The 20,112-nt window shown below is 42.6% G+C and overlaps 1 protein-coding gene across 1 annotated transcript in view; it reads left to right on the top strand.

Moving 5' to 3' along the window:
• Positions 1–282: 282 nt before the first annotated feature.
• The window catches only part of LOC148431432 (tRNA wybutosine-synthesizing protein 4-like), a gene marked incomplete at its 3' end in the record, with an annotated part of 53,685 nt that continues 33,855 nt past the window's right edge, over positions 283–20,112 (top strand). The window contains exons 1-5 of the mRNA XM_088466013.1: positions 283–370; positions 903–1,059; positions 5,733–5,922; positions 7,360–7,467; positions 16,471–16,567. Coding sequence (XP_088322139.1) covers positions 283–370; positions 903–1,059; positions 5,733–5,922; positions 7,360–7,467; positions 16,471–16,567 — 640 coding nt within the window. The remainder of the gene's footprint in view (positions 371–902; positions 1,060–5,732; positions 5,923–7,359; positions 7,468–16,470; positions 16,568–20,112) is intronic.

Raw genomic sequence — 20,112 nt, 5'->3', positions numbered from 1 at the left:
CACTTGATCCCAGCACGGCTTTCCACACTTGGGTTGTTAATTCATCAAAATCTCCCCACAGTATGTATCAGTATAATTATGGAGAGCTTGCAGGATTGTTACTGAGATTCTAACCATTTAATCCCATGATAAACTAATTTAATTTCAAATATGGAGAGATATAAATGTTTGTATTGTTGTGGTGTTGGAAATTGTTGCTTTAATCTTACTGGTCATTACACCATATTTAGTTGATAAGTGTATCATATAATTTGTAATTCACCAATTTTTATTTTAATGATTATGTATGAACAGTTTTTATGCGTATCTCAGTGCGAGGCCGGATTAGGATACACTGTTTTACTGCTGAATTACAATCTGGTTATTTTAGGTAAAATAGGAGTGATTGCGTCGTATGCAGTCTCTTCTGTACACACCTGGCCAGCCCAGTGACTGATGTGCTAATTACCAAATGGCTGCTCCATATGTCCTGCCATGGTCATTTACTGTAACTATGCCCACCCATCATTGTCATGTCATTGTCGGCAGTTCCTGTAGGCAGCAGAACGGGTCGGTCGTGTGTACGCAGCAGCAGATGCCCACAATATGGGCCACAAATGTAATAGGGTGAGAGTGTAACAGTAATCTGTCACATAGGCCGAGGTTACTGCCGACACACTATATCTGCCGTGCTGCACTGCCGACACACTATCTGCCGTGCTGCACTGCCGACACACTATATCTGCCGTGCTGCACTGCCGACACACTATATCTGCCGTGCTATATATGATATATAGTTTGTTGGCTGTATGAACGATATATCGCACAGAGTGTACCCAGCGTAAGACATAAAATCAATCTCCGAGATAAATAGTTATTGTTTCTAATTTGTTTTATTATAACTGGGTCTCAATGTTTTCTAGGGCTTGCAGTACTTTTCTCAGAAAATTATAAACTCATTGGCTCGGATCTAAGTGACATTCCTCATTTACAATCTGCATTGGGCAGAGCTGGAATAGAATGGGATTGTCCTACTCTATTACTCGGAGAAGTGGCGCTCTGCTATATGGATCCCGCACGGTATGTAAATCGTGGGCATTACACAAATATCTCTGAAATCTATAAATCTGTTGTAGCATTTGCTAAGCAGGTGGTGATCTGTCTGACGTGGCCATTATTCTGATCCATCAATATGGTAAGTGAGAGTGAATGAAATGGCAGAACATTGAAATGCTTTTATAGCCCAGGGCACTGGTACGGGCACAGTGCCTCATGGAACAGAACTGATCTGCTCTTTATAGCTTCTCTAGTAATGTTGTATCTTGCCATGCTCTAACCCGGCCGCGCTCTAACCCTAACCCGGCCGCGCTCTAACCCTAACCCGGCCGCGCTCTAACCCTAACCCGGCCGCGCTCTAACCCTAACCCGGCCGTGCTCTAACCCTAATCCGGCCGCGCTCTAACCCTGCCATGCTTTAAACCTGACCCTGCTGAGGATTTAGGTCTCTTCTGGTTGCCTGCCCTGACCCAACCCAGGCAGATATCAAAGTAAAAATAACAAATAATTATTTAAAACCAATAGGCATAACAGTCTAATCAACCTGTACAGACATAGTCCAGCACAGTCACATATAGCAATAGGTACACCTGATACTTCCTACATGAGCACTGAGGATAACCATTCCAGTAATGGCTCATTCCAAATGTGGCTGTAAGGCTGGAGAGGCACTGCTGATCTCCTGCTACTGCCAACAAGACAGCCGTCCCACTGTCACCCCGCTTTTGGCAGACACTGGTAGGAATCATCATTAGCTCACTCTCCAACCATCTCTCTCTGCTAGCTCTGAGCTCCACCTGTAAAGCATCCCAGGTGTGACAGGAGCAGCCCCTCCCTCTCCTCCCCCCCACAACACCCCCTCTTCCTCCACTTCTTGAATATCCCCTGCTGGGATTATGCTGCACTGTCTGCATCTGGTTACATAATATCACTGACCTCATAGTCTATAATGTTATTTTGTTCAGGTTCCACAGGGATACCATGCGGATAATATGGTTGGGGTGATCCAGGCACCAAACAGTTAAGCTTTGAGCTCCCAGGATGCCTCAGGTCCTCCTCCACATATACCCCGGCCACGGGCATCCAGCTGTTTGTTTGGGGTGGCAGGACTCTGTTGCACCTTTGTAACAGTGGACTGCTCAGACAGTCCCAGGCTTTTATTTGATGTTCTATTTTATTTCTATGTTTTTGAGTTAGCAGTGCTGAGCATCTGAATTAAGACGCCTGCACTGCGACTCCGTCTACCTCCGCCGGGCCGCAACACCAGTAACATCTCTAGTGATTATGGTGGGTCACGGCTGAGCTTGCTAGCAGCAATGCTGTGGCTTGGACTGCAACCAGACGCATGGAGATGTCAGGTAAGGCGATACCTCACAGGGAATCGAGCACAGCAGTCTTTGCTACCGGCTCTGGAGATGCACCGGAAGCCGCTGCAGTGAGGGCCTGGGGCCATCCGCTCCCTCACTAGATCACCGGGGCCTGATCCCCGGCGTCAGACGCTTCTGCTGCCATGATGTCAGTGTACCTGGCCGGTTGATGCAGCTTGAAGAAATGAAGAAATTGTGGTTCCAGTTTTTCAGTCTTCAGACCTCTCTGTAGGTGAAGCCTCCCTGGATGTAGTTTGTGCTCTCTGTATCTATGTGGAACGTACAAACTCTGGTAGAAAATCAGATCCTCTTTTTGTGCTATTTGGTTTTCACAAACGAGGATAGCCAGCTAATAAGCAGACCCTGGCTCGATGGTTACGTATAACTATCAGGTGTACACTCAGGCTGATCTACCTATCCCAAACATGGCAACAGCCCATTCAGCTCGGTCTGTGGGGCCATCATGGGCATTTAGTCGCGGTGACTCTGCTGAACAATTGTGCAAGGCAGCCACGTGGTCTTCTGTCCACACTTTTCTTAGGTTCTACGCCCGTGATACTTTTGCTTCTCAGGATGCTTCCTTTGGACGACGAGTTCTCCTTTCTGTTCAGGAGCGTTACCCAGCCTTAGGGGAACTGCTTTAGGACATCACCATGGTATCCCTGTGGATCCCTATGGACCCTGAAGAAGAAAATAAGAGTGTAAGATAAACCTCCTGCCACTGTTTGGTGTTATGTAATTGTAAAACCATTACTCTCATTATTTACCTGGGAGGGATTACAATCACATAACACCAAACAGTGACAGGAGGTTTATCTTACACAGGGAGGATCACTGCTTAGCAAGTAACACAGGTGGGTCAGTCTGCTCATTTACTCATCCCTGTATAGTGTTCTAAAGGACCGTTCTTCACATAGGCTGGCAGCAGAAGACAATGTTCCCTGGACATGATATTGGTTACTGAAAGGCTGAATCTGGATGACCAGAACTGTGAGCATCTTACCCAGCATACTAGTGATACCATAACTGTGAGCATCTTACCCAGCATATTAGTGATACCATAACTGTGAGCATCTTACCCAGCATATTAGTGATACCATAACTGTGAGCATTTTACCCAGCATATTAGTGATACCATAACTGTGAGCATCTTACCCAGCATATTAGTGATACCATAACTGTGAGCATCTTACCCAGCATATTAGTGATACCATAACTGTGAGCATCTTACCCAGCATATTAGTGATACCATAACTGTGAGCATCTTACCCAGCATATTAGTGATACCATAACTGTGAGCATCTTACCCAGCATATTAGTGATACCATAACTGTGAGCATCTTACCCAGCATATTAGTGATACCATAACTGTGAGCATCTTACCCAGCATATTAGTGATACCATAACTGTGAGCATCTTACCCAGCATATTAGTGATACCATAACTGTGAGCATCTTACCCAGCATATTAGTGATACCATAACTGTGAGCATCTTACCCAGCATACTAGTGATACCATAACTGTGAGCATCTTACCCAGCATATTAGTGATACCATAACTGTGAGCATCTTACCCAGCATATTAGTGATACCATAACTGTAAGCATTTTACCCAGCATATTAGTGATACCATAACTGTGAGCATCTTACCCAGCATATTAGTGATACCATAACTATGGCTGCTGCAGAGCTTTCTTTCCCGGTATAGTGTATAAAAACAATGGCCTTTACCTTGTGCATATAACATTGAATGCAAAATAAAAACAAAAACTATTCCATATCTAACACTATAACCAGTAATTTACATAATCCAATTATATAAGGCACAGCTTAACCATACAAAATATTAACCCTTCTAACATTTTAAGGTCAGGGATAGGGACATGGGGTAAAAGTTCTATGACTCATCCCTGTGAAAAACGAGGTACCGCATGGCTGTGGGTTAAGGGACCCTCATTTCATCACACCTGCCACGCTCTAACCCTAATCCTGCCACGCTCTAACCCTAATCCTGCCACGCTCTAACCCTAATCCTGACACGCTCTAACCCTAATCCTGACACGCTCTAACCCTAATCCCGCTACGCTCTAACCCTAATCCCGCTACGCTCTAACCCTAATCCCGCTACGCTCTAACCTAATCCTGTCACGCGCTAACCCTAATCCTGCCACGCTCTAAACCTGCCATGCTGTAACCCTAACCCTGCCACGCTGTAACCCTAACCCTGCCACGCTGTAACCCTAACCCTGCCACGCTGTAACCCTAACCCTGCCACGCTCTAACCCTGCCACGCTCTAACCCTGCCACGCTCTAACCCTGCCACGCTCTAACCCTGCCACGCTCTAACCCTAACCCTGCCACGCTCTAATCCTGCCACGCTCTAATCCTGCCACGCTCTAATCCTGCCACGCTCTAATCCTGCCACGCTCTAAACCTGCCACGCTCTAAACCTGCCACGCTCTAACCCTAACCCTGCCACGCTCTAACCCTAACCCTGCCACGCTCTAACCCTAACCCTGCCACGCTCTAACCCTAACTCTGCCACGCTCTAACCCTGCCACGCTCTAACCCTGCCACGCTCTAACCCTGCCACGCTCTAACCCTGCCACGCTCTAACCCTGCCACGCTCTAACCCTAACCCTGCCACGCTCTAACCCTAACCCTGCCACGCTCTAACCCTAACCCTGCCACGCTCTAACCCTAACCCTGCCACGCTCTAACCCTAACCCTGCCACGCTCTAACCCTAACCCTGCCACGCTCTAACCCTAATCCTGCCACGCTCTAAACCTGCCACGCTCTAAACCTGCCACGCTCTAACCCTAACCCTGCCACGTTCTAACCCTAACCCTGCCACGTTCTAACCCTAACCCTGCCACGCTCTAACCCTAACCCTGCCACGCTCTAACCCTAACCCTGGCATACTAAACCTGCCACACTGTAGCCCTAACTCTTCTATACTAAGGGACCTATTCATTATCGTAGTATCCACCTCGCACCACTACTTAAAACTGGAGCACTTTCTGCATGGTTAACGGTCCATTTAACATATGATGAATACTCCCCTAAAACCCTAACCCTGCCAATACTCTAACCCTAATCCTGCCATGACCTAACCGTACCATGATCTAACCCAAAGCTTGTCATACTCTAACCGTAACCTTGCCATGCTCTAACCTGTAACGTTGGGAGGATTCAGCCCTTAGAGATTGTACCTGGTGTCTAGAGCTCATTGAGAATATGTTCCTGTTATTCCTGTGTGACTCCTAATTATGATTAAACAACAGTTGTCGGCAGAATGCCTCACCGTTAGTTCCAATTTTGTTTCTGTAGATCGACAGATGTGATTGGCTGGGCTGCACAGCGTTTTCCCAACTCTCGCTTTGTGTTGTATGAGCAGTTCTCTCCAGATGATCCCTTTGGTCAAGTTATGATAAACCATTTTGTGTCCTTAAACTCTGCTCTGTGCTCAGTGACTGCGTACCCCCAGCTGGAGGACCAGGAGCAAAGGTTTCTACAGAAGGTTTGCACTATGCTTCTATGTATGCTTTGTCTCTTACTATACCATACTGCTGATTGGCTTTTGTGTGATATCTGTCGTGTTGCTTGAGATAAAATTTTATATCTGTGGTTGATTGAATCTTCATGTAACGTCTATGTCAGGGGTGTCAAACTCTAAGCTCCCCAGCTGTTGTGGGACTACATATCCCAGCATGCCCTGCCACAGTTTAAGCATGCCCTAAAAGCAAAACGGTGGCAGTGCATGCTGGGATGTGTACAGATGGGCCCAGCTAGTTTGTTGCTCATAGCGCGCCATTCAGGCCTCCTGTGTTGCGCCATGGAACTTGACGTGATGGATGTACTGTGGCGTACCGTGGTATTCTACAACGAAAGATAAGCCATGACATGTAATTCACTGCTTAACCTCCGGGTGGCGAGTGCTCCACTGATAATATTTGTACTGCGGTGAGATGCTGAGAGAAATGATTTCGGTTCAGTTGAGTTCTTTAAAATAACTGAACGTCAGTAGCTCCATCATTATGTAATGCTTAGTGTGTATCTTCTGGTCAATGTAAGCTACGGCTGCTTTATTGGGACTCGGTACAGTAATATGCATCTACTGTAGGGCCACTTTTGGAGACAGGTATTTTGCAGCACAGTAATAGAGATGTGTCCACAAATATCTATCCGTGCGCTACAAGTTGCTCAAAGCATAGCACAGGAGTGCTATGTGACTCGGTAGCGCAGAGCGTCTTTTATGCTTCTTTTTTACCTTTTAAAATGTGTCTTATTAGCACAAGCAGCTTCTGCTGATTAAAATGATATGCAGCATGCCTATGTTCTGTGAGCCAGTACGGGTGTATCTGCAAGCGAATCACTACCTTACAGTGTTACAGTCGCTGATGTTATAACGTAGCGTTTCGCATGCAGATACACCTGCACTGGCTGACAGAACATAGGCATGCTGCATATGATTTTAATCAGCAGAAGCTGCTTGTGCTAACAAATCACATCACTGTGTGATTCAGATGCATTTGGAGGTAACAAGTTGCATAAAAGATGCTCGCGCTACCGAGTCAAGCCATGGCATGGCGCGACTAGATGGCCTGCTTAACGTGCAAGGAGGCTGGATATGTGAGGCCCCATCTGTATATGTATTTGTAGAAATAACAGTATTCACACATTACACGATATTACTTTTTTTCCACTGCTACGCTACGTTCCGTTAGGAAACATTCTGTGGGGAGCGACTCAAGGCTACTGTGTAATAAGCAAAATGTTATACAACACATATTGTGGACCTTTAGTGGCGGGATTCCTGGGAAGAACATGTATCCTAAAACTTAGTAAATCTCTGGAAATTAAAATAAGAGTAGTTCATGCAGCTGCTGGTACCACTTAGAGAATAGTATGTACTTCTATACTTGTTATGATGGAGATCAATGTCTCGTTTCTGCAGGGCTGGGAACACTGTCGAGCTTTAGATATGAATAAATTCTTCCTGTCTTATGTTCCTGATGCAGAAAGGCTGCGCGTTGATTCATTGGAGCTGTTTGATGAGTTTGAGGTAGGTGGTTATGGTGCATAGCACTAGGACAGAGTATATTTCTGATAACTGTTAATGTATTGTCTGTTTATTATGATATTGTTGCGTGGCCAATCTTATGGTGGGTACACACTGGGCGATATTACTGACCGACTGCACAATTACGACAGCGTAATCGTGCAGTCGCTCAGTAATCGTGCACTTTTATGTCGGAAACGACCAGCGATGCGCACTCCCGCTGGTCGTTTCCAACACTGTCCATCGCCTGAACATGCAGCACAACCTGACGATGTCGTCAGGTTGCTGCATGTTCGGGAATGGGGGTGAGAGCCCGGCGCTGAACGATATCGTTAATGATATCGTTCAGCGGCTGTGCTCAATGTCATGAACGACACTGAGCACAGCCTGCCGGGGACACACTACACGATATCGCTCAGGGAGCATATCTAATAGTCTGTATGCACCTTTAGAGGTTCACAACCAGACATATATCAAATAGTATAATATAACATGGAAGATAGCAAACCACTATTAGCAGTGAGATCAAATAGAACTACTATATTTTAGTGCTGTCAGGAAAGGCATAATAGTATATACTGCAGTCACTGTAGCTGTATTACATAACCCCAATACATGTACAGCATTATACTGGTCTGTCTGTTCCTAGCCTTGGGCTTAGTACCTACTGCAGTCACTGTAGCTGTATTACATAACCCCAATACATGTACAGCATTATACTGGTCTGTCTGTTCCTAGCCTTGGGCTTAGTACATACTGCAGTCACTGTAGCTGTATTACATAACCCCAATACATGTACAGCATTATACTGGTCTGTCTGTTCCTAGCCTTGGGCTTAGTATATACTGCAGTCACTGTAGCTGTATTACATAACCCCAATACATGTACAGCACTATACTGGTCTGTATGTTCCTAGCCTTGGGCTTAGTACATACTGCAGTCACTGTAGCTGTATTACATAACCCCAATACATGTACAGCATTATACTGGTCTGTCTGTTCCTAGCCTTGGGCTTAGTATATACTGCAGTCACTGTAGCTGTATTACATAACCCCAATACATGTACAGCACTATACTGGTCTGTCTGTTCCTAGCCTTGGGCTTAGTACATACTGCAGTCACTGTAGCTGTATTACATAACCCCAATACATGTACAGCATTATACTGGTCTGTCTGTTCCTAGCCTTGGGCTTAGTACATACTGCAGTCACTGTAGCTGTATTACATAACCCCAATACATGTACAGCATTATACTGGTCTGTCTGTTCCTAGCCTTGGGCTTAGTACATACTGCAGTCACTGTAGCTGTATTACATAACCCCAATACATGTACAGCATTATACTGGTCTGTCTGTTCCTAGCCTTGGGCTTAGTACATACTGCAGTCACTGTAGCTGTATTACATAACCCCAATACATGTACAGCATTATACTGGTCTGTCTGTTCCTAGCCTTGGGCTTAGTACATACTGCAGTCACTGTAGCTGTATTACATAACCCCAATACATGTACAGCATTATACTGGTCTGTATGTTCCTAGCCTTGGGCTTAGTACCTACTGCAGTCACTGTAGCTGTATTACATAACCCCAATACATGTACAGCATTATACTGGTCTGTCTGTTCCTAGCCTTGGGCTTAGTACATACTGCAGTCACTGTAGCTGTATTACATAACCCCAATACATGTACAGCACTATACTGGTCTGTCTGTTCCTAGCCTTGGGCTTAGTACATACTGCAGTCACTGTAGCTGTATTACATAACCCCAATACATGTACAGCATTATACTGGTCTGTATGTTCCTAGCCTTGGGCTTAGTACATACTGCAGTCACTGTAGCTGTATTACATAACCCCAATACATGTACAGCATTATACTGGTCTATCTGTTCCTAGCCTTGGGCTTAGTATATACTGCAGTCACTGTAGCTGTATTACATAACCCCAATACATGTACAGCATTATACTGGTCTGTATGTTCCTAGCCTTGGGCTTAGTACATACTGCAGTCACTGTAGCTGTATTACATAACCCCAATACATGTACAGCATTATACTGGTCTGTCTGTTCCTAGCCTTGGGCTTAGTTCATACTGCAGTCACTGTAGCTGTATTACATAACCCCAATACATGTACAGCATTATACTGGTCTGTCTGTTCCTAGCCTTGGGCTTAGTACATACTGCAGTCACTGTAGCTGTATTACATAACCCCAATACATGTACAGCATTATACTGGTCTATCTGTTCCTAGCCTTGGGCTTAGTACATACTGCAGTCACTGTAGCTGTATTACATAACCCCAATACATGTACAGCATTATACTGGTCTGTATGTTCCTAGCCTTGGGCTTAGTACATACTGCAGTCACTGTAGCTGTATTACATAACCCCAATACATGTACAGCATTATACTGGTCTGTCTGTTCCTAGCCTTGGGCTTAGTACATACTGCAGTCACTGTAGCTGTATTACATAACCCCAATACATGTACAGCATTATACTGGTCTGTCTGTTCCTAGCCTTGGGCTTAGTACATACTGCAGTCACTGTAGCTGTATTACATAACCCCAATACATGTACAGCATTATACTGGTCTGTCTGTTCCTAGCCTTGGGCTTAGTACATACTGCAGTCACTGTAGCTGTATTACATAACCCCAATACATGTACAGCATTATACTGGTCTATCTGTTCCTAGCCTTGGGCTTAGTACATACTGCAGTCACTGTAGCTGTATTACATAACCCCAATACATGTACAGCATTATACTGGTCTGTCTGTTATAGGTGACTCTTATCCTCACTATGGTCCTTCTATTATAGGTGACTCTTATCCTCACTATGGTCCTTCTATTATAGGTGACTCTTATCCTCACTATGATCCTTCTATTATAGGTGACTCTTATCCCCGCTATGATCCTTCTATTAGAGGTGACTCTTATCCTCGCTATGATCCATCTATTATAGGTGACTCTAATCCCCACTATGATCCTTCTATTATAGGTGACTCTTATCCCTTCTATTATAGGTGACTCTTATCCCCACTATGATCCTTCTATTATAGGTGACTCTTATCCCCACTATGATCCTTCTGTTATAGGTGACTCTTATCCTCACTATGATCCTTCTATTATAGGTGACTCTTATCCCCACTATGATGCTTCTATTATAGGTGACTCTTATCCCTTCTTTTATAGGTGACTCTTATCCTCACTATGATCCATCTATTATAGGTGACTCTTATCCTCACTATGATCCTTCTATTATAGGTGACTCTTATCCCCACTATGATCCTTCTATTATATGCGACTCTTATCCCTTCTATTATAGGTGACTCTTATCCCCACTATGATCCTTCTATTATAGGTGACTCTTATCCCCACTATGATGCTTCTATTATAGGTGACTCTTATCCCTTCTTTTATAGGTGACTCTTATCCTCACTATGATCCATCTATTATAGGTGACTATTATCCTCAATATGATCCTTCTATTATAGGTGACTCTTATCCCCACTATGATCCTTCTATTATATGCGACTCTAATCCCCACTATGATCCTTCTATTATAGGCGACTCTTATCCCCACTATGATCCTTCTATTATAGGTGACTCTTATTCCCACTATGATCCTTCTATTATAGGTGACTCTTATCCTCACTATGATCCTTCTATTATAGGTGACTCTTATCCTCGCTATGATCCTCCTATTATAGGTTACTCTTATCCTCGCTATGATCCTTCTATTATAGGTGAATCTTATCCCCACTATGATCCTTCTATTATAGGTGACTCTTATCCCTTCTATTATAGGTGACTCTTATCCCCACTATGATCCTTCTATTATAGGTGACTCTTATCCCCAATATGATCCTTCTATTATAGGTGACTCTTATCCCTTCTATTATAGGTGACTCTTATCCCCACTATGATCCTTCTATTATAGGTGACTCTTATCCCCACTATGATCCTTCTATTATAGGTGACTCTTATCCTCACTATGATCCTTCTATTATAGGTGACTCTTATCCCTTCTATTATAGGTGACTCTTATCCCCAATATGATCCTTCTATTATAGGTGACTCTTATCCCTTCTATTATAGGTGACTCTTATCCCCACTATGATCCTTCTTTTATAGGTGACTCTTATTCCCACTATGATCCTTCTATTATAGGTGACTCTTATCCCCACTATGATCCTTCTATTATAGGTGACTCTTATTCCCACTATGATCCTTCTATTATAGGTGACTCTTATCCCCACTATGATCCTTCTATTATAGGTGACTCTTATCCTCACTATGATCCTTCTATTATAGGTGACTCTTATCCCCACTATGATCCTTCTATTATAGGTGACTCTTATCCCCACTATGATCCTTCTATTATAGGTGACTCTTATCCTCACTATGATCCTTCTATTATTGGTGACTCTTCTCCTCACTATGATCCTTCTATTATAGGTGACTCTTATCCTCACTATGATCCTTCTATTATAGGTGACTCTTATCCTCACTATGATCCTTCTATTATAGGTGACTCTTCTCCTCGCTATGATCCTTCTATTATAGGTGACTCTTATCCTCGCTCTGATCCTTCTATTATAGGTGACTCTTATCCCCGCTATGATCCTTCTATTATAGGTGACTCTTTTCCTCACTATGATCCTTCTATTATAGGTGACTCTTATCCTCACTATGATCCTTCTATTATAGGTGACTCTTATCCTCGCTATGATCCTTCTATTATAGGTGACTCTTATCCCCACTATGATCCTTCTATTATAGGTGACTCTTATCCCCACTATGATCCTTCTATTATAGGTGACTCTTATCCCCACTATGATCCTTCTATTATAGGTGACTCTTATCCCTTCTATTATAGGTGACTCTTATCCTCACTATGATCCTTCTATTATAGGTGACTCTTATCCCCACTATGATCCTTCTATTATAGGTGACTCTTATCCTCACTATGATCCTTCTATTATAGGTGACTCTTATCCTCACTATGATCCTTCTATTATAGGTGACTCTTATCCCTTCTATTATAGGTGACTCTTATCCATTCTATTATAGGTGACTATTATCCTCACTATGATCCTTCTATTATAGGTGACTCTTATCCTCACTATGATCCTTCTATTATAGGTGACTCTTATCCCTTCTATTATAGGTGACTCTTATCCTCACTATGATCCTTCTATTATAGGTGACTCTTATCCCTTCTATTATAGGTGACTCTTATCCTCACTATGATCCTTCTATTATAGGTGACTCTTATCCCCACTATGATCCTTATATTATAGGTGACTCTTATCCCCACTATGATCCTTCTATTATAGGTGAATCTTATCCTCACTATGATCCTTCTATTATAGGTGACTCTTATCCTCACTATGATCCTTCTATTATAGGTGACTCTTATCCCTTCTATTATTGGTGACTCTTATCCTCACTATGATCCTTCTATTATAGGTGACTCTTATCCCTTCTATTATAGGTGACTCTTATCCTCACTATGATCCTTCTATTATAGGTGACTCTTATCCTCACTATGATCCTTCTATTATAGGTGACTCTTATCCCCACTATGATCCTTCTATTATAGGTGACTCCTATCCTCACTATGATCCTTCTATTATAGGTGACTCTTATCCCTTCTATTATTGGTGACTCTTATCCTCACTATGATCCTTCTATTATAGGTGACTCTTATCCCCACTATGATCCTTCTATTATAGGTGACTCTTATCCCTTCTATTATAGGTGACTCTTATCCTCACTATGATCCTTCTATTATAGGTGACTCTTATCCCTTCTATTATAGGTGACTCTTATCCTCACTATGATCCTTCTATTATAGGTGACTCTTATCCCTTCTATTATAGGTGACTCTTATCCTCACTATGATCCTTCTATTATAGGTGACTCTTATCCCCACTGTGATCCTTCTATTATAGGTGACTCTTATCCCCACTATGATCCTTCTATTATAGGTGACTCTTATCCTCACTATGATCCTTCTATTATAGGTGACTCTTATCCTCACTATGATCCTTCTATTATAGGTGACTCTTATCCCTTCTATTATTGGTGACTCTTATCCTCACTATGATCCTTCTATTATAGGTGACTCTTATCCCTTCTATTATAGGTGACTCTTATCCTCACTATGATCCTTCTATTATAGGTGACTCTTATCCCTTCTATTATAGGTGACTCTTATCCTCACTATGATCCTTCCATTATAGGTGACTCTTATCCCCACTATGATCCTTCTATTATAGGTGACTCTTATCCCTTCTATTATAGGTGACTCTTATCCTCACTATGATCCTTCTATTAGAGGTGACTCTTATCCTCACTATGATCCTTCTATTATAGGTGACTCTTATCCCCACTGTGATCCTTCTATTATAGGTGACTCTTATCCCCACTATGATCCTTCTATTATAGGTGACTCTTATCCTCACTATGATCCTTCTATTATAGGTGACTCTTATCCTCACTATGATCCTTCTATTATAGGTGACTCTTATCCCTTCTATTATTGGTGACTCTTATCCTCACTATGATCCTTCTATTATAGGTGACTCTTATCCCTTCTATTATAGGTGACTCTTATCCTCACTATGATCCTTCTATTATAGGTGACTCTTATCCCTTCTATTATAGGTGACTCTTATCCTCACTATGATCCTTCCATTATAGGTGACTCTTATCCCCACTATGATCCTTCTATTATAGGTGACTCTTATCCCTTCTATTATAGGTGACTCTTATCCTCACTATGATCCTTCTATTATAGGTGACTCTTATCCTCACTATGATCCTTCTATTATAGGTGACTCTTATCCCCACTATGATCCTTCTATTATAGGTGACTCTTATCCCTTCTATTATAGGTGACTCTTATCCTCACTATGATCCTTCTATTATAGGTGACTCTTATCCCTTCTATTATAGGTGACTCTTATCCTCACTATGATCCTTCCATTATAGGTGACTCTTATCCCCACTATGATCCTTCTATTATAGGTGACTCTTATCCCTTCTATTATAGGTGACTCTTATCCTCACTATGATCCTTCTATTATAGGTGACTCTTATCCTCACTATGATCCTTCTATTATAGGTGACTCTTATCCTCACTATGATCCTTCTATTATAGGTGACTCTTATCCTCACTATGGCCCTCATTCAGAGCCGCTCGTTAGCGGCAGTACGCTCGTTCCGAGCGATGTTCGCACATCTGCGCATGCGTACGGTTTTTAGTACGCATGCGCGAACCAGTCAGTGCGGCCGAAAATCGTTGGTACGCAATATAGCGAGGGCCTGCTATTTTGAGTGACAGAATGAGGCGTATGTGGGTGGTAACAGGAGAAGGTGTTTGAAAATGGGGAGTGGAGATCCGAACGCAGGCGTGCTTAAAGGTCAAAACGGGCGTTTTATGGGTGTGCATATTTAAAACAGCAGCGTCATTGACCACGTCACTGGGTTATTTTATAGCCAGAACTGCTCGCAAATTTGTGGTAGCAAACACCAACCACAAGAATAGCGAGCAGTTCATACGCTGGTCGATGTACTCGATTAATCTAATAAATAGCGGACATGACGTAGGATGCGAGCGGCCAGGGGGCGTTTTTAACAAATAAATGAGCGTATGTTTTGCTCGCTCGTTCAGACTTAGAGGTGTGAACAGACTGCAACGTGCGTACGGATCATTTGAATAGCCACCCCTTGTTTTTAAACGAGCGACCACAAATAGTGAACGGCTCTGAATCAGGCCCTATGATCCTTCTATTATAGGTGACTCTTATCCCCACTATGATCCTTCTATTATAGGTGACTCTTATCCTCACTATGATCCTTCTATTATAGGTGACTCTTATCCCTTCTATTATAGGTGACTCTTATCCTCACTATGATCCTTCTATTATAGGTGACTCTTATCCCCACTATGATCCTTCTATTATAGGGGACTCTTATCCCTTCTATTATAGGTGACTCTTATCCTCACTATGATCCTTCTATTATAGGTGACTCTTATCCCCACTATGATCCTTCTATTATAGGTGACTCTTATCCCCACTATGATCCTTCTATTATAGGTGACTCCTATCCTCACTATGATCCTTCTATTATAGGTGACTCTTATCCTCACTATGATCCTTCTATTATAGGTGACTCTTATCCTTTCTATTATTGGTGACTCTTCTCCTCACTATGATCCTTCTATTATAGGTGACTCTTATCCCTTCTATTATAGGTGACTCTTATCCTCACTATGATCCTTCTGTTATAGGTGACTCTTATCCCCACTATGATCCTTCTATTATAGGTGACTCTTATCCCTTCTATTATAGGTGACTCTTATCCTCACTATGATCCTTCTATTATAGGTGACTCTTATCCCTTCTATTATAGGTGACTCTTATCCTCACTATGATCCTTCTATTATAGGTGACTCTTATCCCCACTATGATCCTTCTATTATAGGTGACTCTTATCCCCACTATGATCCTTCTATTATAGGTGACTCTTATCCTCACTATGATCCTTCTATTATAGGTGACTCTTATCCTCACTATGATCCTTCTATTATAGGTGACTCTTATCCCTTCTATTATTGGTGACTCTTATCCTCACTATGATCCTTCTATTATAGGTGACTCTTATCCCTTCTATTATAGGTGACTCTTATCCTCACTATGATCCTTCTATTATAGGTGACTCTTATCCTCACTATGATCCTTCTATTATAGGTGACTCTTATCCCTTCTATTATAGGTGACTCTTATCCTCACTATGATTCTTCTATTATAGGTGACTCTTATCCCCACTATGATCCTTCTATTATAGGTGACTCTTATCCTCACTATGATCCTTCTATTATAGGTGACTCTTATCCTCACTATGATCCTTCTATTATAGGTGACTCTTATCCTCGCTATGATCCTTCTATTATAGGTGACACTTTATTGTCTCTCTCTTCTTCCATTTGCAGGAGTTTCATCTTATGTGTTCTCATTATTTTGTCCTTGTGGCTTCCAGCGGTATCCTGACAGATGCTCCAGCTTTGCGCCCTATCCCTGGACTTGCAGGTACGAGATATCTATACATTTAATGGAGGCTCAGGATGAGTTGGATGTATTAGTGCCTTGAACATACACAGGACATGCATTTATCCAGTGTTGTGCATGACCTACCTCAGGCATATTTACCTCAGCCTCAGGCATGCTTTCCTCAGAAGGTGACTTACCTCAGACATACTTACCTCAGCCTCAGGCATGCTTTCCTCAGCAGGTGACCTACCTCAGGCATACTTACCTCAGCCTCAGGCATGCTTTCCTCAGCAGGTGACCTACCTCAGGCATACTTACCTCAGCCTCAGGCATGCTTTCCTCAGCAGGTGACTTACAACAGGCATACTTAATTCAGCATGTGACTTACCTCAGACATAATTAATTCAGCAGGTGACTTACCTCTACTAGCTATATGTGTTGTCCTCACTGTGCTATTTACTTGTTTTTTGTGTAGTCACCACTGTAGTATTTACGAGCTGTATGTGTTAGTTATCCCCACTGTTTTATCACTATATGTATTTGTGATCACCACTGGCTGCACCCTCTGTTACTATCTGTATGTGTGATCACCACTGTGTCACTATCTGTTACTATCTGTATATGTGATCACCACTCTCCTACTTACTAGCTGTATGTGTGATCACCACTGTCTGTCACTATTACTATTTGTATGTGTGATCACCACTGTGTCACTATCTGTATGTGTGATCAGCACTGTGTTACTATCTGTATGCGTGATCAGCACTATCTGTTTCTATCTGTATGTGTGATCACCACTGTCTGTCACTATTACTATCTGTATGTGTGATCACCACTGTCTGTCACTATTACTATCTGTATGTGTGATCAGCACTGTCTGTGACTATCTGTATGTGTGATCACCACTGTGTTACTATCTGTATGCGTGATCAGCACTATCTGTTTCTATCTGTATGTGTGATCACCACTGTCTGTCACTATTACTATCTGTATGTGTGATCAGCACTGTCTGTGACTATCTGTATGTGTGATCACCACTGTGTTACTATCTGTATGCGTGATCAGCACTATCTGTATGTCTGATCACTAGTGTGTGTGACCTTCTGTCACTATCTGTATGTGTGATCACCACTGTGTCCCTATCTGTTACTATCTGTATGCGTGATCAGGACTATCTGTTACTATCTGTATGTGTGATCACCACGGTCTGTCACTATCTGTATGTGTGATCACCACTGTGTCCCTATCTGTTACTATCTGTATGCGTGATCAGGACTATCTGTTACTATCTGTATGTGTGATCACCACGGTCTGTCACTATCTGTATGTGTGATCACCACTGTGTCACTATCTGTTACTAGCTGTATGCGTGATCAGTACTATCTGTTACTATCTGTATGTGTGATCACCACGGTCTGTCACTATCTGTATGTCTGATCACTAGTGTGTGTGACCTTCTGTAACTAGCTGTATGTGTGATCACCACTGTCTATCACTATCTGTTACTATCTGTATGTGATATCTACACTGTCTGTCACTATCTGTTACTATCTGTGTGTCTGATCACCACTGTCTGCCACTATCTGTATGTTTGATCACCACTGTCTGCCACTATCTGTATGTTTGATCACCACTGTCTGTGACTATCTGAATGTGTGATCACCAATGTCTGTTACTAACTATATATGTGTTCACCACTATCTGTATGTCTGATCACCACTGTCGGCCACTATCTGTATGTTTGATCACCACTGTCTGCCACTATCTGTATGTGTGTTCACCACTGTCTGTTACTATCTGTATGTGTGATCACCACTGTCTGTGACTATCGGTATGTGTGATTACCACTGTCTTATACTATCTATATGTGTGTTCACCACTGTCTGTTACTAGCTGTATGTGTGATCACCACTGTCCTACTTACTAGCTGTATGTGTGATCATCAGTATCCTACTTACTAGCTGTATGTGTGATCACCACTGTCCTACTTACTAGCTGTATGTGTGATCACCACTCTCCTACTTACTAGCTGTATGTGTGATCATCAGTATCCTACTTACTAGCTGTATGTGTGATCACCACTCTCCTACTTACTAGCTGTATGTGTGATCACCACTCTCCTACTTACTAGCTGTATGTGTGATCACCACTCTCCTACTTACTAGCTGTATGTGTGATCACCACTCTCCTACTTACTAGCTGTATGTGTGATCACCACTCTCCTACTTACTAGCTGTATGTGTGATCACCACTCTCCTACTTACTAGCTGTATGTGTGATCACCACTTTCCTACTTACTAGCTGTATGTGTGATCACCACTGTCCTACTTACTAGCTGTATGTATGATCATCACTGTCCTACTTACTAGCTGTATGTGTGATCACCACTCTCCTACTTACTAGCTGTATGTGTGATCATCACTGTCCTACTTACTAGCTATATGTGTGATCACCACTGTCCTACTTACTAGCTGTATGTGTGATCACCACTCTCCTACTTACTAGCTGTATGTGTGACCATCACTCTCCTACTTACTAGCTGTATGTGTGATCACCACTGTCCTACTTACTAGCTGTATGTGTGATCACCACTGTCCTACTTACTAGCTGTATGTGTGATCACCACTGTCCTATATACTATCTATATGTGTGATCACCACTGTCTGTTACTAGCTGTATGTGTGATCACCACTGTCCTACTTACTAGCTGTATGTGTGATCATCAGTATCCTACTTACTAGCTGTATGTGTGATCACCACTGTCCTACTTACTAGCTGTATGTGTGATCACCACTCTCCTACTTACTAGCTGTATGTGTGATCATCAGTATCCTACTTACTAGCTGTATGTGTGATCACCACTCTCCTACTTACTAGCTGTATGTGTGATCACCACTGTCCTACTTACTAGCTGTATGTGTGATCACCACTCTCCTACTTACTAGCTGTATGTGTGATCACCACTCTCCTACTTACTAGCTGTATGTGTGATCACCACTCTCCTACTTACTAGCTGTATGTGTGATCACCACTCTCCTACTTACTAGCTGTATGTGTGATCACCACTTTCCTACTTACTAGCTGTATGTGTGATCACCACTGTCCTACTTACTAGCTGTATGTATGATCATCACTGTCCTACTTACTAGCTGTATGTGTGATCACCACTCTCCTACTTACTAGCTGTATGTGTGATCATCACTGTCCTACTTACTAGCTATATGTGTGATCACCACTGTCCTACTTACTAGCTGTATGTGTGATCACCACTCTCCTACTTACTAGCTGTATGTGTGATCATCACTCTCCTACTTACTAGCTGTATGTGTGATCACCACTGTCCTACTTACTAGCTGTATGTGTGATCACCACTGTCCTACTTACTAGCTGTATGTGTGATCACCACTGTCCTATATACTATCTATATGTGTGATCACCACTGTCCTAATCACTAGCTGTATATGTGATCTCCACTCTCCTACTTACTAGCTGTATGTGTGATCACCACTGTCCTACTTACTAGCTGTATGTGTGATCACCACTGTCCTACTTACTAGCTGTATGTGTGATCACCACTCTCCTAC

This window comes from Taudactylus pleione, unplaced genomic scaffold (genome assembly GCF_031769625.1).
Source record: "Taudactylus pleione unplaced genomic scaffold, aTauple2 ptg002274l, whole genome shotgun sequence".
In the NCBI taxonomy this organism is placed as follows: domain Eukaryota; kingdom Metazoa; phylum Chordata; class Amphibia; order Anura; family Myobatrachidae; genus Taudactylus; species Taudactylus pleione.
The sequence above is the reverse complement of the archived record's forward strand: the minus strand, read 5'-3'. Positions and strand labels throughout refer to the sequence as shown.